Here is a 22,748-nt window from a genome sequence, read left to right as displayed (position 1 = left end):
GGCAGGAACGGGGCACTGATTGTGAATGATCAGCCATGATCACATTGAATGGCGGTGCGGGCTCGAAGGGCCGAATGGCTTACTCCTGCACCTAATGTCTATTGTCTATAATTCAATTCTACGATGCAACTCATCCATGGTGAAAGAGGGGATTCCCAAGCCTCCGCCAGTGTGTCCCTGCCCCTACACTGTGTCGGCCATCGCAGTCTTTACTAGTATAAGAAAATAACTGCAGATGCTGGTACAAATCGAAGGTATTTATTCACAAAATGCTGGAGTAACTCAGCAGGTCAGGCAGCATCTCGGGAGAGAAGGAATGGGTGACGTTTCGGGTCAAGACCCTTCTTCAGACCCTTCTTGCAGTCTTTACTAGGGTTGCCAACTTTCTAACTCCCAAATAAGGGACAAAAGATGACGTTACTGCCCGCGCCCCACATGACCTCACCCAGCCAGCGGCCACGAGCTCCCGCTCCACCAATGATGGCCGCACCGAGCCGGGAGGCAGGTTACTACGCGACCTCGGTTCGGTGCCGTTCCCCGAACACACTCCGTTAGCCTACACTGTCCGGGCCTACAGCGGCCCCTGGGCCTACAGTGTCCGGGCCTACACTGTCCGGGCCTACAGCGGCCCCTGGGCCTACAGCGGCCCCTGGGCCTACAGTGTCCAGGCCTACAGTGTCCGGGCCTACACTGTCCGGGCCTACAGCGGCCCCCGGGCCTAGTGTCCAGGCCTACAGTGTCACCCGGGCCTAATATGGGACAAGGGCGATCCTGCATGGGACAAACAAATTTAGCCCAAAATATGGGATGTCCCGGCTAATATGGGACAGTTGGCAACCCTAGTCTTTACAAAGTTGATCAATATGAAAATCAGTCAATTGGCAAGAATGTCCCCTTTTTTCGATACTCCTCTCAATGTGAAAGAACAAACATGCCATCCCTTGCTGAATGAAATGTAACTTGATTTTTAACATTAATATGATCAAACATGCACTGGTCCACCGCCAATGTTCCAGCACCCTGCAATTCCCTGCAATTTCCGGCGGCCTTGGATGGAGCTGATCCCAAACCAGGCTGTGATGTATCCCGATAAAATGCTTGGCAGACACAAAATGCTGGAGTAATGCAGCGGGTCAGGCAGCATCTCGGGAGAGAAGGAATGGGTGACGTTTCGGGTCGAGACCAGACTGATGTCAGGAGTGGGGGTGGGCACGGAGCCCCATCCCCTCTTCTGGATTCAGTCTGAAGAAGGGTCTCGACATCAGTCGGAGGAAGTTGTCTCGACCCGAAACGTCACCCATTCCTTCTCTCCCGAGATGCTGCCTGACCCGCTGAGTTACTCCAGCATTTTGTGTCTACCTTCAATTTTTAACCAGCATCTGCAATTTTTTTCCTGCTGATAAAATGCTTTCTGCGGCGCAACTGTAGAAGTTGGTGAGAGTTGTTGGCGACACGCCGGACTCCCTAAGCCTTCTAAGGAAGTATCATTTCTCAAACTGAAGTTGATTTTCTTCGGTTCTGTACACTTACTGAAAGAATTCCAATTCCTGTCTCTGCTGTCTTGCTCTGATGAACACATTTAATTGGATAAATCAGATAATTAATTGGCCAATTCTCATTGACCATGGAAGGAATACACTTTTGGCATTTAGCCAAGGGATGGTATTGATTTTGGTGTAAAACTGCTGAAGGCTTACAGCGCCAAAGAAAGGACAATTTTGTGTTATTGCACTTGCACAGTTCCAGCTGAGACATCCATCATCCACTACTTCTGATGACCGGAAATCTGTCGATTTCTCAAGCAATTGTGATCTGCACAAAACATCTTGCCAAGAGATCAGGTCCTCCACAAAGTTGCTGCGAGATAAAGTCCAGTAAATTCCGGTTCAATATGTGTCGAGGGTCAAGGAGGTGTGGAGATGAGGAACGCAGAGCCAGATCTATCTTATTTGTTTGCTTGGGCCACTGGACAGAGGTAGATCAATAGGTCAGGACCGCTCTCTGGTTGGTGATCACAGCACGGTTTGGGAACAGATCCGTCCAAGACCACAAGAAATTGCGGAGAATTGTGGACGCAGCCCAGACCATCGCACAAACCAACCTCCCTTTCCATTGACTCCATTTATACCTCACGCTGCCTTGGCAAGGCCAGCAGTGTAATAAAAGTTACAACTTATTTACATCGGCGAAACCAAGCGCAGGCTCGGCGATCGCTTCGCTGAACGCCTGCGCTCGGTCCGCATTAACCAAACTGATCTCCCGGTGGCTGAGCACTTCAACTCCCTCTCCCACTCCCAGTCTGACCTTTCTGTCATGGGCCTCCTCCAGTGCCATAGTGAGGCCCACCGGAAATTGGAGGGACAGCACCTCATATTTCGCCTGGGCCGTTTGCAGCCCAGTGGTATGAACGTCGACTTCTCCAACTTTAGATAGTTCCTCTGTCCCTCTCTTCCCCTCCTCCTTCCCAGATCTCCCTCTATCTTCCTGTCTCCACCTATATCCTTCCTTTGTCCTGCCCCCCTGACATCAGTCTGAAGAAGGGTCTCGACCCTGAAACGTCACCCATTCCTTCTCTCCCGAGATGCTGCCCGACCTGCTGAGTTACTCCAGCATTTTGTGAATAAATACCAGCAGTGTTATCACGGACCAGTCTCACCCTGGCCATTCCTCCCCTCTCCCATCAGGCAAAGGTATAGAAGTGTGAAAAGGCACATCTCCAGATTCAGGGACAGTTTCTTCTCAGCTGTTCTCAGGCAACTGAACCATCCCACCACAACCAGAGAGCAGTGCTGAACTACTATCTACCTTGGAGACCCCTCTGATTGTCTTTGATTGGACTTGACCGGCTTCACCTTGTGCTAAACGTTATTCAAGTTATTCCCTCTATCACGTATCTGTACCCTGTGAATGGCTCGATTGTGATCATGTATTGTCTTTCCGCTGACTGGTTAACTCGCCACAAAAGCTTTTCACTGAACCTCGGTACACGTGACAATAAACTAAACTCGAACTCAACTGAAAGATAGCACGGTTCAGTTGTCTGATAACAGCTGTGAAGAAAACTGTCCTTGAATCTGGGGTAACATGGTGCAGAACTAGTGGAATGATAGTCGACGAGGACCTAGTGGGCCGAAGGGCCTGTTTCTGTGCTGCTGGGGGTAAGTCAGCGGGTCAGGCAGCATCTCGGGAGAGAAGGAATGGGTGACATTTCGGGTCGAGACCCTTCTTCGCACCCGCCCCCTCCCCTGACATCAGACTGAAGAAGGGTCTCGACCCCAAACGTCACCCATTCCTTCTCTCTCCAGAGATGCTGCCTGACCTGCTGAGTTACTCCAGCATTTTTGTGCCTACCTTCGATTTAAACCCCAGCATCTGCAGTTTTTTTTCCATTTCCCACGCTGTTTCTATTCTGTATTTCCAAAAGTAAAACTACAAAAAAGTTTTTTTATTAATTGCAAATTCAGTTCCCCGATTACGCAGGAAATAAACATTGGCAGACTGAGTGTTTGTGGATCATCGCTGCTGACTAATGCCAGCTTTTATTAAAATATCTTATTACAATATTATATTTGTTCCAAACATCACATTTGCTTTGCTCGTTGCTTATAATTCCAAGAGAAGAAATCTTCGCTGTCGCTAGGATCAATGACTGTGTTTCTCTGGGGGATAATTTCACTTGAAAATAACTTCAACAATTTTGTGTTAATGTCCTTTGAGGAAAAAAAGCAAGAATCTTTATTTGGAGATCTAATGTGTTGAGTTTCATTGGATTTTCTTTGTGTGTGTGTGTGGGGGGTATAATTGTCTTCACCATATGATCGCTGCCACTAACCGACCCGTTCATTCTCGGTTTGATTGGGGGACCATCTATTGGAGACACCATCTATTGGAGACACCGACCGGAGGAGCGGAGCTTGTGCCGGGGGTCGTCGCTGGCCCGGCTGTGCGATGGTCGGAGGTCCACCAGCCCCGAGCTCCTCTTCCTCGAGGTGCTGCGCTTGGTCAGGCTGGGCGACCTGCCCTCCTTGCGCCTGGGGTCGTCGTGCAGCGCCGGGTGGCGGCGGCAGCATTCGGGCGAGGGCGGCTTGCCTGCCCGCCTCAGGCTGATGGAGATGTCCTTGTGGGAGGAGCGGCCGCTGCTGGACCTGCCCTGGCGAGGCATCTGCTCGGGCCCCTGGCGGGCAGCTGCCCTCGGGCAGGTCGGGGCTCCCACACCTCGGCTACACTTGCTACAAGGCTGGGCGTGTGAGCGGTGTGGGCACCTGCCCACACGGGACGCGCTGTGCTCCGGCAACCCCTCGCCCGCGGTGCTGGCAGAGCGGGCACCAATGTTGGCGAATATCCTGCTCCCCAGCTCCTTCAAGCCTTGCTCTGCCCGGGGCGCCGTCCTCGCCAGCTGCTCCGAGCTCACCTTCACCTCCCTGTGTACCTGGCCCGGCAAGGGTGGCGCGTCTTTGCGCGGCGGGCGGTAGGTGGGCACTGCCCTGTTTACCTGCATGTCCTGCGAATACCTCTTGGCACTTGGCGGCGGCTGGCACAGAGGCGTGTAGAAGTCCAGGGATATCTCGGACGCCATGGAATCGGGCGAGAAGCTGCGGGTCTGGTCGCGGGCGTTGTAGGCTGGTGGCGCCAGCTCTTGGCACCTTGGCATCTCCTCCTCTTGGTAAGGGTCACCCTCCAGACTCTCCACCGGCCCGGCCTCGCCTCTCGCCTCCCGGCTGCAGGGATACACCTCTGCGGCCGGACAACGCGCTAATCCATCCTGGTGCATCTTCAAGCCGCCATTCCACTCGGTGACGACTTGGGAATCGCCGGGCCCGCCGCCCTTGGATGGTGGAGACGGTGGCACTGACGGGGGTCCGGGGGGCTTCACCTCGGGGGCAGCGCTGGGAAGCGAGTCCCGCTGGCGACTGTCGCTGGCCATCGCCGAGGCCACTTGCTTCTGGAGGCTCGTGTCCTTGACCTCCACCTCCTTCTTGCGCTTCCTCTCGTAGTAGTCCTTCCACACCAGCACGGCGTAGTTCAGGTCCAGCTTCTTCTCCAGTAACTTCTTCAGGCCGTGAAACGTTTCCCCGCTGCCGCCTTTGCGGGCCGGGACTCTCCTGGTCTGGGTGAGGGGGGTGGCTGTGGTCTGGGAGAGGGGAGTAGCTGTGGTCTGGGAGAGGGGGGTAGCTGTGGTCTGGGTGAGGGGGGTAGCTGTGGTATGGGTGAGGGGGGTAGCTGTGGTCTGGGTGAGGGGGGTAGCTGTGGTCTGGGAGAGGGGGGTAGCTGTGGTCTGGGTGAGGGGGGTAGCTGTGGTCTGGGTGAGGGGGGTAGCTGTGGTCTGGGTGAGGGGGGTAGCTGTGGTCTGGGAGAGGGGGGTAGCTGTGGTCTGGGAGAGAGAGGTAGCTCTGCTTTGGGAGAGGGGGGTAGCTCTGCTCTGGGAGGGGGAGGTAACTCTGGTCTGGGTGGCTGGGCAAGGTTGTGCCGGCTTGGCTGGGATGCTCCTTCTGCCTTGCTCGTCGCCGAGGTCGCTGAGAAGCCGCCGCACGTTGGCCAAGGGGTGTGCGTTGTCCACCGTGCCCTTGCCCGGCGCTGCCTGGGTGACCGGCGACTTGCCCGACACCCCGCTGTGCTCCGGCGAGATGTCACACCTTAACTTCTCGCCGCCGCCGCTCAACCCACACCTCTCGCAACCCGGCTCCTCCCGGCCCCTGGCGCCCACGACCACCCTGCCGGCGGTACAGGCGGGCTCGCCGCCCCCCATCCTCCCCTGCTGGACCTGCCACACTTTGGCCGCGGGTTCGTTGCCGCGGTTCAGGCGACATTTCCCATTGCCTTCTGCGCACTTGGATGGCATCTCCATCGGCTTCGCCAACTGCGCGGAGACGGGCGGTTCTGGCGGCTGCTGGAAACTGGCCTCACTCGGCCGGGCAGGTTTGCCAACCCAGTCCTTGTCCCTCCGACCCCCACTGTTCCCCGGACGACCCCCGTCGATGGAAATGTTGTCCTTCTTGGGGAGCAGCACTTCAGCTCTTGGTTCCTCGGCGGCTCCGGACTGCTGGTCCGGGAGAGGGAGGTAACTCTGGTCTGGGAGGGGGAGGTAACTCTGCTTCTGCTCTGGGAGGGGGAGGTAACTCTGCTCTGGGAGAGGGGGGTAGCTCTGCTCTGGGAGGGGGAGGTAACTCTGCTCTGGGAGAGGGGGGTAGCTCTGCTCTGGGAGGGGGAGGTAACTCTGCTTCTGCTCTGGGAGGGGAAGGTAACTCTGCTCTGTGAGAGAGGGGTAGCTCTGCTCTGGGAGGGGGAGGTAACTCTGCTCTGTGAGAGGGGGGTAGCTCTGCTCTGGGAGGGGGAGGTAACTCTGCTCTGGGATGGGGAGGTAACTCTGGTCCGGGAGGGGGACGTAACTCTGCTCTGGGAGGGGCAGGTAGCTGTGGTCCGGGCCGCCCTCCTCAGTGTGGCCGGCCGCGTCGGGGATGGGACCGTTGGCGACCTTGTGGTGAGGACATGTTCCTCCTCTCTGCCTGTCCCACCTCTGGGCCTGTTGGCCGTGCGGGTGGTCAGAGAGGAGACCGCCGGAGATGCGCCGAGACCCTTGCACCACCTCCCGCCTGCTCGGGGCTGTCTCCGGGACGTTGGGCTGAGCTAAGCCTTGAATCTCCGCTGCTGTTAACTGGGGGTCCAGCAGACCCTCGTGGTGGGGGTTGATGTTGTCGGCCGTGGGGGCGACCAGCTGCTGTAGATGCTCCTGCATCAGCGACAGCTCGGGCGGCTCGCTCAGGTCCTTCTCGGTGGCGTAAATGCTCCTCTTGATGAAATACCTGCCTGCCCTCTCCTTGGCGTCTCCACAAGCGGGCTTGCACACGTAGTCGCAGATGGACAGGGAGGTGGTCCCGGGGGCTGGGCACCTCCTCAGGGTCAAGTCGCTGGTGACCAGGGCTTGGTTGGCGAGGCGGCCGCCGCTGTCCAGTTCGCAGTCGGACGCCGGGGCGTCGGGGAACGGCGTGGACCGGCACGACTCGAAGCCGTCCGACTCCGGGACAGGGTGGTCTTGCCTCCACTCGGGGGTCCCGGCTCTCTGCCCGCTGTCGTGGGGCTCCGGGTAGCGGCTCTCACGGTCAGACGCACGGGACAACACGTCGAAAGGCCGACTCTTGTGATGCAGGGGGTTATTGCGACCCTGTCCGTCCGGCCGCCTCCCCACCTCCGTCTTCGGACCCACCTCTTCCTCCTCGTCCTCGGACTCCGTGGTGTAGTTGACCATGACATACTTCTGCTTGGTGGCGGGCACCCGGGAAACGTGGAACCAGTGGTACAGGTTCCTGCCCGAGGACCTCTTGGCTTTCCGCAGCTGCTTGGTGTCGAAGAAGCCCAGGAGCGCCCTCTCCGACGCCGCGAACTCCAGGGAATCGCAGCGCCGCGGCTTCTCCACCATCTCCAGCCTCACGTCGGCGGCGACCGTCCCGACCGCTTCCATTCCTCGCCACAACTGAACCTCTCTCCCACCCACCCACCCCCTCCCCACCACCCGCGAAACACAAACAGCTTCGTGCAATGGTGGCGTCGGGTCGTGACTGGTCTCTTGTGATCCAGTCCAACATCACAATGTCACCTCGGCATCGCCACTGACAACACAAAGGAACCCCAACGCCCAATCTGGAAACAAGGAACTCAGTGCAGACATAGATTGTGTCTTCCTTAGTGAAGACAGAACCAGAGTACTTGCTTTGACTGGTCTGCCATTTCCTTGTTTCCCCATTGTAAATTCACCTGTTTCTGACTGTAAGGGGACCCACATTTGCCTTCACTAATCTTTCCCTCTTCACATATTTTACACCAAGCCATACAAGCCCAAGCCAATTAACCTACACACCTGCAGGTCTTTAGAGTGTGGGAGGAAACCGAAGATCTCAGAGGAAAACCCCACATAGGTTACCGGGAGAACGTACAAACTGTACCTCGGTACACATGACAATAAACTAAAATTAGAAACGTAGAAAATAGGTTCCCGGAGAAGGCCATCAATATGATCATGGCTGATCATCCACAATCAGTACCCCGTTCCTGCTTTCTCCCCATATCCCTTGATTCCGTTAGCCCTAGGAGCTAAATCCAACTCTCTTGAAAACATCCAGTGAATTGGCCTCCACTGCCTTTAGAGGCAGAGAATTCCACAGATTCACAACTCTCTGGGTGGAAAAGTTTTTCCTCATCTCAGTCCTAAATGGCCTACCCCTTATTCTTAAACAGTGTTACCCCTGGTTCTGGGCTCCCCCAACAAAGGTACAAAAATACTTGAAAATGGCGCCAAACTGGCGACTCTGTACACTGTCTCAGTGTACCACTGCTGTGCATTTCCACTGTATCTGAGATGCTTATCTAATGTGTATCTAAGTGCTTATGTGCAGTGATACTTGTACATGAACCTCGGTACATGTGACAAACAGTACCGTAACATAAAGTACCATAGCATAATATACAAAGTGCTGGAGTAACTCGGCTGGGTCAGGCAGCATCTCTGGAGATCGCGGACAGGTGACGTTTCGAGTCGGGACCTTGGCAGTACACTCATTTCCCACATCACACAGGAGAATAGGGTTGAGAGGGAAGGATAGATCAGCCATGACTGAATGGTGGAGTAGACTTGATGGGCCAAATGGTCATAAGGGATAGTAGAATTAGGCCATTCAGCCCATCAAGTCTACTCCGCCATTCAATCGTGGCTGATCTATCTCTCCCCTTCCTAACCCCATTCTCCTACCCTCTCCCCATAACCCCGGACATCCGTACTAATTCTGAAGTCAGGGTCAGTGTGTTTCTGTACCAAACAGAAGCTTAGTTTTCTGAGTCATCAGCACAATCACATCGTCATGTCTGCAAGGTGTGAACAGTTTTCCTCAGGGTGATTCATAGACTGAGGTGATTGATTCCAAATCAGTTCACTTTCAATTTGGTGTGATATTCTGTGGAACCTTTCTTCAGTAAACACTTGTTTCACGAGCTGGCGACACCATTGGGGGTAGGAGACAAATGAGGTGGTTAATAATAGACCAATACGTATACCAGAAAGCAGATGCGATGATCAATCGTACCAGATAATTATCCATTTTTAGGCAGCAAGTACAGAATGTTCCCACCAGTACTCTAACGGTAAGCCAAGCGTAAGGGAGGTGGGTAGATGTTAAAAGCTGGAGTAACCCAGCGGGACAGGCAGCATCTCTGGAGAGAAGGAATAGGTGACGTTTTGGGTCAAGACCCTTCTTCAGTCTGAATCTGAAGAAGAATCTTATAGATAATAGACAATCGGTGCAGGAGTAGGCCATTCGGCCCTTTGAGCCAGCAGCGCCATTCAATGTGATCATGGCTGATCATCCACAATCAGTACCCCGTACCTGCCCTCTCCCCATACCCCCGGACTTCGCTATCATTAAGAGCTCTATCTAACTCTTTCTTGAAAGCATCCAGAGAATTTGCCTCCACTGCCTTCTGAGGCAGAGAATTCCACAGATTCACAACTCTCTGAGTGAAAAGGTTTATTCTCATCTTTGTTCTAAATGGCCTACCCCTTATTCTTAAACTGTGGCCCCCTGGTTCTGGAATCTTGATCCAAAATGTCACCTATTCCTTCTCTCCAGAGATGCTGCCTGACCCGCTGAGTTACTCCAGCTCTTTGTGTTTCTCTTCGGTTTAAACCAGCATCTGCAGTTCCTTCCTACACATTTCGTCTGTACAATTCTATGTTCTACGTTCTATGTTCTCCAATCTCAGGGTGTCCCAAAGCAGGTTAGGTCTTACTGAACAGTGTTGATGTTGAAATATATGAGGCAAAGCAGCCAGTTAGTAGACAGCAAGTTCCCTAAAATATCAATGTCACAATGACTCTCTAATATACATGTAATGGTGGCATCTCCGAACTAGACTTTCGGCCACAACATAAAATGGGCAGTAAGTTTTGTTTAATTTTGAAATACAGCATGGAAACAGGCCCTTCGGCCCACCGTCAACGCTGATCATCGATCATTCGTTCACACTAGTTCTATGCGATCACACTTTCGCATCCACTCCCTGCACACTAGGGGCAACTAACGGAGGGCCAATTAACCTCCAAACCCGCACGTCTTTGGGATGTGGGGGGGAACCGGAGCACCCGGAGGAAACCCATGCAGGTCACGGGGAGAACGTGCAAACTCCGTACGGACAAGACATGAAGCGTAGAAAAGAGGTCATGATTAGTTTTTTTAGTTTAGTTTAGAGATCATCTCTGACCCCTCTCACCCTGGCCACAAACTCTTTGAAGCACTTCCCTCTGGAAAGCGACTCCGGACTGTCAAAGCAGCCACAGTCAGACATAAAAACAGCTTTTTTCCACGAGTGATAGTTCTACTCAATAACCAGTCTGTAGTCTCTTTTTTGCTCTGGTTTATTTTCACCCGCATGTTTAGACCGTAATATTGTATCCATATTGTTTTGATGTGGTTATGCTTTATTCTTAATTGTTAACTGTATGTTTGTGTTGTCATTTGTGAGCGGAGCACCAAGGCACATTCCTTGTATCTGCACATACTTGGCCAATAAACTTATTAATTCATTCATTCAGATACAGCGTGGAAACAGGCCCTTTGGCCCACGGAGTCCACACCTAACCAGCGATAGTCATCCTTCACACATTAAGGTGTGTCCGACACACCTCATTCTACACATACTGATCATCCTGGATCAGTTGGGGTCTTCCATCGCCCGGCGGGGGCTTCAGAATCAGGAGCCTCGGTCGCCTGACGCTGCAGTTTCGACTGCATGACCACGGATGAAGAAGCTAGAAGTAGATCAGACTTTCTTTTTTATCGTCCATCACAGTGTGGAGGTGCCTGGAGGAGGAGTCACTGTGATGGATGTTTGTACTGAATTATGTAGTTGTGTGTTTTTGTTGCTTTTTTGGTGTTGTGACTGCATGGCAACTAAATTTCGTTCAAACCTGTTTTGAATGACAAATAAAGAAATTCAACTCGGGACAATTTACAATTAACAGAAGCCAATTAGCCTGCAAACCTGCACGTCTCTGGCATGTGGGAGAAAACTGGAGCACTCGGAAAAAACCCCATGCAGGTCACGGGGAGAACGTCCAAACTCCATACAGACAGCACCCGTAGTTAGGATCGAACCCGGGTCTCTGGTGCTGTGAGGTAGCAACTCTACCGTGACGCCCCGATTGAAGACATGTGCTTGCTATGTCACCTGGAGCTAAATGGAACAAGTCCTGTCTCTTGAGCTGCCTTTAACAACCCAGTCGAGATAAGCATTCAGCCTGAAATATTGTGGCCCTGTCTGGCTCAGGTATCAGATCAGAGGTTGAACTTTGCTCCAGTGTTTCCATTGTCAAGTCTATCATATTGAAAGTATTTCCGTACAAAGAGAAGATAGAACTCAAAGCACGCAGACCCTGACCAAATCATACTTGCTTCGTCCGACAATAAGCACTGGAAAGATGTTTTAAGTTATTTAAAGCAGCTAATTATTTCAGGACGATCAGCACAAGCTAGTTCCAGCCTTCCGCACACAATACATTATAATCTCACTGGCAGACTGCATGTAGCCATTATAATGGTCTCACATTCTCATCGAAAGACTGTGATTGCTTTTGAAAATGTGAAGAGATTAGCCATACAATCCAGAGAGTTTATAATTAGAAGATGCACAAAAGACTGATAGGGTGAAAATTAATCTGAGCAAATGTTATTGAAGTCGTCTTCCTCTTCCACTTTGAAATTAGCGTTTCAATGAGATTGCCAACATTGTGCAGACTTTGTTTTTTTTAATACAGCCCATTAAAAACCACCAGCTTTTCTAATAAAACCGCTGGCCAATATGACAGACCATCAACGTTAAAAATTAGATATCTGTCAGCTTTTGAATAGTGGTGGAAAGTAAATAATTTATGAAGCTTTGAGCGCTGGTCAGTGCTTTATTAAGGGCCTGCCCCAGTTACGCGATTTTTAAGGCGACTGTCAAATTCGTAGCAGATCGCCAAAATTTTCTTTTACCCTACGACAATGACCATGACAATGCCGAGTCAGGTCGATACAAGTTACTTTTTTTGTGAAACTAAAACCTGGCTAAGAGATTACACCGTCTTCGGAAACATTGCGAAATTCCCACGCTTACCTGACCGTCAAACTGTCGCCTCCAATCTACCTGTCAAATGTCCTGACGGTAAATAAATTGGTTAAACAAAACGCAATAAGCTACTATACCTGGCGACAAGCCAGCTGTCGCCGAGAAATTTCTAGCAGGTAAATTTTTCCGCGACGCGCCGAGATCCACTACGATTCATTGAAGACTCCTCACGATCATGTCCGCGACACCCCGGCAAACGTTCGGCGACAGCCTAGTCGCCGGCAGTCACCTTAAAATCGCCTAAGTGGGACAGGCCCTTTAGACTTCAGAGGGCATTATTAGGTAGATCTATTGGCTTGCCTTTCTCTATGGAACTGCTGCGCTACAATGCTGAGAACTATATTCTGCACTCTTGTATCTACTGCTTTGCTCTCATGAATTCATAATCTGTGGAATTCTCTGGCACAGAAGGCAGTGGAGGCCAATTCACTGGATGTTTTCAAGAGAGAGCTAGATCATCCAGAATTAGAACCGAATTCCTGCTTTCTTCCCATATCTCTTGATTCTGTTAGCCCTAAGAGCTATGTGTAAGAAGGAACTGTAGATGCTGGTTTAAACTGAAGATAGACACAAAGAGCTGGAGTAACTCAGCGGGTCAGGCAGCATCTCAGGAGAGAACGAATGGGGGACGTTTAGGGTCGAGACCCTTCTTCAGACGAAGAAAGGTCTCGACCCGAAACGTCACCCATTCCTTCTCCAGAGATGCTGCCAGTCCCTCTAAGTTACTACAGTTCCTTCTTACACATAGCTCTTAGGGCTAACAGAATCAAGAGATATGGGAAGAAAGCAGGAATTCGGTTCTAATTCTGGATGATCAGCTATGATCATATTGAATGGCGGTGCTGGCACAAAGGGCCGAATGGCCTACTCCTGCATCTATTTTCCATGTTTCTATAAGTGATAGTAGCAGAATTAGGCCATTTGGCCCATCAAGTCTACTCCGCCATTCAACCATGGCTGATCTATCTGTCCGTCTCAACCCCATTCTCCTGCCTTCGCCCCATAACCCCTGACACCCGTACTAATCACAAATCTATCTATCTCTGCCTTAAAAATATCAATTGACTTGGCCTCCACAGTCTTCTATGGCAATGAATTCCACAGATTCACCACTAAAGAAGTTCCTCCTCATCTTCCTAAAGTAATGTCCTTTAATTCTGAGGCTGTGACCTCTGGTCCTAGAATCTCCTCAACTGGAAACATCCTCTCCTCATCCACTCTATCCAAGCCTTTCACTATTCGGTGAGTTTCAATGAGGTCCCCCCCTCATCCTTCTAAACTCCAGTGAGTACAGACCCAGTGCCGACAAACGCTCATCATATGTTAACCCACTCATTCCTGTAAACCTCCTCTGGACCCTCTCCAGGCCATCCTTCCCCAGATATGCATGATGACTGCAGTGGCAGTTCCTTATGCTATCGTTGTGTTTAGACTTTACCAGCAAATGGTGAGAGGACAGGTTTAGAGGGATACTAGACCAAGTGGGCCCGTTCCTCGTAGAGGGGGTACAGGGAAGGGAAGAGGGTGTGACCGATCATCCCTGGACCCAAAGCCTCTCCTGTATCGGTGTAGCACCCTTATCCCCCCCCTCCCCACCCCCCACTCTCCCATCATCCCTGACCCCCACTGTCCCCCTTCCCCCCACCCCTCCTCCTCCCCACCCCCACTATTCCCTCCTCCTACCCTACCCTGCCCTCCTCCCCAGTCCCACTCTCCCACCCCCCCATTCCACACCAGCCCCCTTTCCCCCACCCCCAATCTCTCCTCCCCCCACCCCCCATTCTCTCCTCCCCAGCCCCACTCCCACTACCCCCCTTTCCCCCCTCCCCAGCCCCACTCTCACCCACCCCTTCCCCCCCTCCCCACCGATTCTCTCCTCCCACAGCCCCACTCACTCTCCCCCACCCCTCCAACGCCCACCATCACCCCCCTCCTCCCCACCCCCATTCTCACTGTCCCCCTCCCCCCCACCATCCCCTCTTCCCCACTCTCCCCCTTCCCCGAACCATCACCCCCCTTCCCCCAACCACCACCCCCCCTCCCCCCACCCCCGCTGTCCCCTCCCCAGCCCCTCTCCCTCCCACCCCCACTCTCTGCTCCTCCCACCTTCCCCCTCCCCCCCACTCTCTTCCCCCATCCCCACTTCCACTCTCCCCACCCCCTTTCCCCACCACCCCCTTTCCCCATTCTTTCCTCTCCCCACACCCCATTCTCTCCTCCCCCAGCCCCACTCTACCCCACCCCCTTTCCCTATCACCCTCACTCTCCTCCCCCACTCTCTCCTCCCTCCACCCTCACCCCCCCCCTACCCCCACCCCCCCCCCCTACCCTTCCCTCCACCCACTCGGCCCACCCCCATTCTCTGTCCCCTTCCCCCCACCCCCATTTCCCCCCCCACCCTCTTCCCCACTCTCCCCTTCCCCCAACCACCACCCCCTCCCCACCCCCGCTGTCCCCCTCCCTCCCACCCCCACTCTCTGCTCCTCCCACCCTCCCCCTCTCTCCTCCCCACCATCCATTTCCCCCATTCTCTCCTCCCCAGCCCCACTCTCCCCCACCACCCCCTCTCTCTCCTCCCGCACTCTCCTCCCCTCACCCCCCCCCCCCTACCCCCCACCCTTCCCTCCACCCACTCGCCCCTCACGTCCACTCCCCCCCCCCCCTGCGGAGCCGTTGGCGGCGAAAGGCACTTACCGAGCGTGCAGGGAGGAGGAGGGAGCCGGACTACTCGAGTCGGGCAGCGGAGGTGGGATTACTCGAAGCGGGCGACGGAGGTGGGACTACTCGAGGCAGGCGGAGGGTCTGGGAGCGTGGGGAGGGGAGGGAATCGAGGGGAGAGAGGAGCGGCGGGAGGCGCGCACAAGATGGCGGAGCGTGAGGAGAGCGGCCGCCATCTTTCTGAAGTGGCGACGCCGCCGTCGGTGGAAGCGGCCGCTGATGGAGGAGGAGAAGCTGCCCGCTGCGCTGCGGCCTGTGTGCGGTGACGTGTGCGGCCTGTGTGCGGTGACGTGTGCGGCCTGTGTGCGGTGACGTGTGCGGCCTGTGTGCGGTGACGTGTGCGGCCTGTGTGCGGTGACGTGTACGGCCTGTGTGCGGTGACGGTGCGGGGCGCTGGGCCCGGGCGGGAGGGGGGACTCGAGGACGCCGTGGCGTGGGTTGAAGGGACGGATGAGCGGACCATCAGTCCTAACATCTCCCTCCTGCTGGGAAGTGTCCCCCGGGTGTGGGAGAGTGAGGTGGGGAGAGTGAGGGGGGGGGGGGGGGGGGAGCCCGTGATCGCGGGCGGGCAGCTCCGCTAACGGCGTCCATCTTGTGTGTCCGATTGAGGAGAGAGGCCGTGCGTGACGTCATACGCACAGCAGCCCTTGGAAAAATGTGTTTAGAAATGAGAGTTTAAAACTTTAAAATGTCTCTAACTTAAAGAATATAGGACCAATTTAAATAAAACGTGTTATAAACAGTCGCCAGGACAGCGGTGGTTAAGGTGGCGCTGAAATTGTGCCGCTGTGGTTCACCCTTTTGGCTGCAGGTCCAGGTCTCTCAGAGAGACATACATACATACATGAATTGTTCTGGGAGGGGGGGGCGCGAGCTCATCTCGCAGGCGCGCGGGTCCCATTGTGATGTCACACGCTGAAGGGGGGGCGCAAGCTTATCTCACACTGGCGCACGAGTCCCATTGTGACGTCACACACTGTAGACCGGGAGGGGGTGGGCGCGAGCTCTTCTCTGACAGGCGCACGAGTCCCATTGTAGCGTCACACGCTGAAGACGGGGGGGGGGGGCGGGGACGCGAGCTCATCTCACACAGGCACAGGAGTCCCATTGTGACGTCACACGATGAAGACCGGGGGCGGGGGGAGCGCTAGCTCATCTCACACAGGCACACGGGTCCCATTGTGACATCACACGATGAAGACCGGGGGGGGGGGGGGGGGGGGGGGGGGGTCACAAGTAAAAATTCTTTACTCAACATACTTTAAAGCAAAGGAGACATACTCTGCTTACTTTGTTCTCCGTGTCCAAATCGTTACGTACATAAGCAGGAATCATTAACCTGCTGTTTTCATGTCTGGTGGATCTGTCAACTTATTAAAACATTTACATTGCTGTCATGAAAGAACCCGCGGGTAAGTGTAGTTTGTCAGTTTTCTGCTGACGGTGTTGCAGCCTGATGACCCTTCGTGTCTTCGGAGCGTCTGCTGGTTACGTACAGGAGTCGTTCAATTGTCCAGCCCTATCTTCCTAATGAAATCATTTACGCAGCCCATCGGACACCATCCTGTCTGCGTTTTGAAAGGTAAGATTTTGTTTGTATTTTAAATGTATTTTGGGGGAAATACTAGCCGAGTCAGGTCGAGATTAGAGCGTCTTCTGAAACATCGCGAACATTCCCACGCTGTCAATGCTTTTTCGGCGTCCAAATTTTCGCTGAAATCACTGACAAGTCGGTAAGTACTTGAGAATTTTGAACTATAACACCTTGTATGGGTTACTTAAAAACCAAGCTTCACTGTACAAGGAATAAACCGGATTTACTTCCAGTTTACTAATAGCTGTATTAAAAAAAAAAAAATTGGTTCAGTGGATTTTTGAGAAAAGTGTGTGGGCATTCTTTGAAAATGTAAGGGTGATGCATATCTGGTTTCTGGGTTGAATATCTGGGTTTGGAGCCCACTTTACATGTAATAGCTGAGGCCAAAAACATCGTGAAAATTCCCACGCTGTCAAACCGTCACCTCCAATCTATCTGTCAAATGTCCCGACGGTAAATAAATTGGTTTACTGTCCAATTTCATTGTGGACCGCCATGGATAGGTTGTATAACTACACTTTAATGAATTAGAAAAAAGAAGTTCCACCTTTGCAATCAAATGCCACTGAGACACCATGTTACATACGTTAACACTTGTGTCATAAATTTTACATTACCTGAAAAGACTACTTGCTGTTGTGGAACTATCTTTTTTTTGATAGAGTCAGACGGTTGTCAAACTTGTAAATAAATGTGTTTGCATTGGTTTTTGCAACAATTAATTTTTGGGTGTCTATGTCACGCTTCTATGTCCCAGTATCATATTTATACACATATACAAGATCTGAGTTTTAGTAGTATAGTATATATAGATAGATAGGCCAAATGCGCGACGAGTGTAGATTGGACATGTTGGCAGGTGTGGCGATTTGGGTTGAAGGCCCTGATTCCATGCTGTAAGACTCGATGCCTCTGACTATTATTATGGTCATGTGTACCGAGGTACAGTGAAATTCTTTGTTTTGCATGCTCTGCAAACAGGTCGGATAATACTGTACCTGAACACAATCTGACAGAGAAAAATCAGGGATATAATCTCATGCCAATGGATACTTTTATGGAAGATTCTTGATAGATAGATTCTTGATTAGTACGGGTGTGAGGGGTTACGGGAAGAAGGCAGGAGAATGCGGTGGAGATGGAAAGATAGATCATCCATGATTAAATGGTGGAGTAGACTTGATGGACTGAATGGCCTAATTCTGCTCCTAGAACTTATGAATATAGTGGCTGCCTTGTAGATTTATTAATGCTGGTAGTTAAATGCTTGAATCAAGTAATTAAGCTGCATAATTGCTGCCTTATTTTACCATTATGTTGTCTTTATATATAACCTTAAAGTTATACCTCTGCTTGCAAAACCAACCCCACTTCTTCAGAATCATCCATTACCAGCAGTATTTGTTAGCTACAGTGTAGGGGAAACAAGAACCGGAGAACATATGCTTAAGTTGAAGGGGAGAAAGATTTAATAGTAACCTGGGCCTCACAGCGCCAGAGACCTGGGTTCGATCCAGATTCTGAGTGCTGTCAATAGACAATAGACAATAGACAATAGGTGCAGGAGTAGGCCATTCGGCCCTTCGAGCCAGCACCGCCATTCAATGTGATCATGGCTGATCATTCTCAATCAGTACCCCGTTCCTGCTTTCTCCCCATACCCCCTGACTCCGCTACCTTAAGAGCTCTATCTAGCTCTTTCTTGAATGTATTCAGAGAATTGGCCTCCACTGCCCTCTGAGGCAGAGAATTCCACAGATTCACAACTCTCTGACTAAAAAAGTTTTTCCTCATCTCTGTTCTAAATGGCCTACCCCTTATTCTTAAACTGTGGCCCCTGGTTCTGGACTCCCCCAACATTGGGAACATGTTTCCTGCCTCTAACATGTCCAACCCCTTAATAATCTTATACGTTTCGATAAGATCCCCTCTCATCCTTCTAAATTCCAGTGTATACAAACCTAGTCGCTCTAGTCTTTCAACATATGACAGTCCCGCCATTCCGGGAATTAACCTAGTAAACCTGTCCGTACGGAGTTTGTATGTTCTCTCCGTGACCAGCGTGGGTTTTCTCCAGGTACTTCGGTTTCCTCCCACATTCCAAAAACGTAGGTTAATTGGCTTCAGTTAATTGTAAATTGTCCCTAATGTGTGTAGGGTCGTGTCATAGAGTTATAGAGTGATACAGTGTGGAAACAGGCCCTTTGACCCAACATGCGCACACCAGCCAACATCTTCTTGCGTTTCAGGCAGCAGAAATGATCTAACCCCCTCCAGGCGCTGTAGCCAGTGCTGTTGTCGAGGGCCGTGAGGTCTATCCCTCCACCAGGGGGATGGAGGACAGTGCAGTCGAAAATGCCATGCTGCGCTGTTGCTGGTCTGCTCCACACACGCAGGCTGCTGATGGACGCAACCCCCAACGATGCATGTCGGCGTTGAACCGGCCGACCCCTGTGCGGAGCCGGTTCAGGGCGACCCACTCTTTGCGGGGCATGTCCGAGCCGGGTGGGGCTGTGGTGTTCGGTGCGACAGTGAATTGAGGAGGTGGCGATGTCTGTTCCCAACTGGTTCTCCATGCTCCTAGTATGTTGGAACCGGAGCCACAGAGGGTCGCTGCATGACGGGAGAAAGGGTAACGAGATGACAGGCGTTGAGGTCCCAGTTGCTGTGAATCCTGGGCGAGGTGGTGCAAAGGATGTTTGGCGTCCGATGGGCCCTTGCACACCAGCCTGTGCGAAGCTTGGCGGGTGCGATACCTGCGAGCACCGGTAGGAGATCCGTGGGAGTAAGGCGTAGGCAGCCAGTGATGATCCACATGGTGTCGTTGAGGGTGGCGTCTAGCTTGCTGGTATGAGCGCTGCGGCACCATGCTGGGGCGGCGTACTCAGCGGCGCTGTACACGAGTGCAAGAGCACTGGTTCCAAGAGTAGATGTCCTGGCGCCCCATGACGATCCGGCCAAGCAACACAGGAGGTTGTTCCGTGCTGAGACTTTAGCACGGAGAGCTTCAAGGTGTTGCTTGTAAGTCAGCTGCCGATCTAGTTTTACCCCGAGGTATGCAAGAAACGGGTTGTAGGGTAGGGGTGACCCATTGAGGGTGACGGTTAGCTGGCGTTGAGCTTCCTTGTTGTTCAGGTGAAAGGCCGTTGTGGTGGTTTTTGCCACGCTCAGTTTTAGTCTCCAGGTCTTAAGGTAGCCTGCGACAAGTTCCATATCCACGTGCCAGTATGGATACGCAGATGACTTGGCCCTACTGCACTCGGACAAGAGCTGGTCAAATATTGAGGATGTGCTCTCGGCGGATATGGGACTTGTCTCTATATCAGCGATCTGCCACGCATGACCAGCCAACATGTCCCAGCTACACTCGTCCCACTTGACTGCATTTGCTCCATATCCCGTCTGCTCAAATGTTGGCGTTTGGGGTCATCGCTGGTCGGTTCGGACTCGGTGAGCCGAAGGGCCTGTTTCCGCACTCTATCTCCAAAGTCTAAAAGTTCTGAGGGGCATCTTTTCTAACACAAAGGATGGTATCCAATTCTCCTGCCTTCTGCCCATAACCCTTAACACACTTACCAATCAAGTATCTTTCCAATGAACTTCCCAATATAATAAATAAATACAACAAATAAAAACATGCATCCAAATTATTGACACTTGAATTGACCCAGACAACCTGAACATTATTATTATTGGTCAGACGCTAAGATATAGGAGCAGAACGAGGCCATTCGGCCCATCGAGTCAACTCCGCAGTCATTGAGTACTTGGACCTGATCATAGAGATGATGTATCTGGATTGTCAACAAACAAGTCTTACCTTGGCCATCGTCCAGTTTTCCTATGGTCTCAATCTGTTCCACCAGATCGTTCGAGTTCCACGTGCTCATCCCCAGCAGAAGGGCATTTTTACTTTCCGCCACCTCATCTGCAACACAGATGCAAGTTGCAAAGCCAACTATTATTCATAAGACAGACACAAAAAGCTGGAGTAACTCAGCGGGTCAGGCAGCATCTCTGGGGAGAAGGAATAGGTAATGTTTCGGGTCGAGACCCTTCTTCAGACTGAGAGTCAGGGGATTTAGAGATATAGAGATACTGAGATATAGACGGTGCTGTATAGAGATGTAGCATGTTATTCGTATCATGTAAATGCCATCAGTTCTACCTTGAGGTTTTAGTTATGCCATTCAATTAATTTAGTTTAGTTTAGAGGTACATCGTGGAAACAGGCCCTTTGGCCACCGAGTCCGTGCCGGCCAGCAATCCCCGTACACTAGCATTATCTTACACACTAGGGACAATTTACAATGTAAGTTAAGCCAATTAACCTACAAAACCTGTACGTCTTTGGAGTGTGGGAGGAAACCGGACCCACGCAGGTCATAGGGAGAACGTATAAACTATGTATAGAGAACACCCGTGGTCAGGATCGAACCCGGGTCTCCGGCGCTGTGAGGCGGCGGCTCTACCCGCTGCGCCACCGTTCTCGCATCAGTCCTCATGGCTGCTGGGAGGGCTTCGAAGGTCACCCATGGTCTCAACTCCCCTGACAACGGTTGGGTAACGTCATTTCTCTGAAGTGCTTCTGAACGATGATCTCACTGCTCTTTGACCTGAGCTTGTTTTGGAATCGCTGACGCTTGCCGTAAGGTTGTTGGTTTTCAAGATGATAAAGCTGGTGGGTTGAGTATAATTAGGGAGCATGAGGTAAGTGGTAACATTTGGCTGTGCTACCTTCTGCTGATATCACTTCTCAGTGAACATGTGAGGACCACAAACTGCCAACATCTCACATCGAACACTGCCATTCAATGGCCATTTTACGATTAACACTAGCCGCACTAGTCCCAAAGATAGACACAAAAAACCGGAGTAACTCAGCGGGACAGGCAACATCTCTGGAGAGAAGGAATGGGTGACGTCTATCTTCGGTGTAAACCAGCGTCTGCAGTTCCTTTTCACACGTTTCAACTAATCCCTGCATGCCACTGGTCCACATCCCTCCATTCCCTGCATATCCACCTACCTATCTAAAAGTCTCACACATGACAATATCGTATCTGCCTCTACCATTACCCCTGGCCGTGCGTTCCAGCCCCCCACCACCCTGTATATAAAGAGAAACTTATCGTGTCGCGTCACCTATTCCAGAACCAGGGGGTCACACAGTTTAAGAATAAGGGGTAGGCCATTTAGGATTGAGATGAGGAATAACTTTTTTCACCCAGAGAATTGTGAATCTGTGGAATTCCCTGCCACAGAAGGCAGTGGAGGCTAATTCACTGGCTGTTTTCAAGACAGAGTTAGATTTAGCTTCTAGGGCGAACGAAATCAAGGGGTTTGGGGAGAAGGCAGGAGCGGGGTACTAATTTTGGATGATCAGCCATGATGATATTGAATGGCGGTGCTGGCTTGAACGGCCGAATGGCCTCCACCTGCACCTATTTTTTTCTTCTATGTATCTTTGCTCCCTCTCATTGTAAAGCTTTGCCTCCTTGTATGTGATTTTTTCCATCCTGGGATAAAGATTCCGACTGACTACGATATCTATGCCTCTCAGAATATTATTATACTTCCAACAAGTTTCCCCTCCACCTCCAGCATTCCAGAGAAAACAATCCCAGTCTGCCCAGTCTCTTCCTGTAGCTAACAGCGCCTAATCCAAGTATCATTCTGGTAAGAGACACAAAGTGCTGGAGTAACTCAGCGGGTCAGTCAACGTCTCTGGAGAAAAGGAATCGGTGACGTTTCGGGTCAATAGACAATAGATAATAGGTGCAGGAGCAGGCCATTCGGCCCTTCGAGCCAGCACCACCATTCAATGTGATCATGGCTGATCATTCTCAATCAGTACCCCGTTCCAGCCTTCTCCCCATACCCCTTGACTCTGCTATCCTTAAGAACTCTATTTAGTTCTCTCTTGAATGCATTCAGAGAATTGGCCTCCACTGCCTTCTGAGGCAGAGAATTCCACAGATTTACAACTCTCTGACTGAAAAAGTTTTTCCTCATCTCCGTTCTAAATGGCCTACCCCTTATTCTTAAACTGTGGCGCCTGGTTCTGGACTCCCCTAACATTGGGAATATGTTTCCTGCCTCTAACGTGTCCAACCCCTTAATAATCTTATATGTTTCGATAAGATCCCCTTTCATCCTTCTAAATTCCAGTGTATACAAGCCTAGATATCCCATCCACAGCAGTTCCACCTGCCATGGGCGTTTGGCCCAAACCTTTCCTATTCTTGTATGTCCAAATTAATCTAAATTATCTTCCAAATGT

At 51.7% G+C, this 22,748-nt stretch overlaps 1 protein-coding gene across 7 annotated transcripts in view; it reads right to left on the bottom strand.

The window, feature by feature from the left end:
- pitpnm3 (PITPNM family member 3) overlaps positions 1–22,748 on the bottom strand; it is a 248,235-nt gene that overhangs the window by 111,034 nt on the left and 114,453 nt on the right. For 6 of the 7 annotated variants that reach the window (XM_078422744.1, XM_078422750.1, XM_078422745.1 and 3 more), the window contains one exon: positions 20,286–20,393. The exons of the other annotated variant lie outside the window; for it this stretch is intronic. In XM_078422744.1, coding sequence (XP_078278870.1) covers positions 20,286–20,393 — 108 coding nt within the window. The remainder of the gene's footprint in view (positions 1–20,285; positions 20,394–22,748) is intronic. 7 annotated transcript variants of the gene reach the window in all.

Source organism: Rhinoraja longicauda, chromosome 26 (assembly GCF_053455715.1).
Source record: "Rhinoraja longicauda isolate Sanriku21f chromosome 26, sRhiLon1.1, whole genome shotgun sequence".
In the NCBI taxonomy this organism is placed as follows: domain Eukaryota; kingdom Metazoa; phylum Chordata; class Chondrichthyes; order Rajiformes; family Arhynchobatidae; genus Rhinoraja; species Rhinoraja longicauda.
This window is presented reverse-complemented; position numbering and strand designations above follow the sequence as displayed.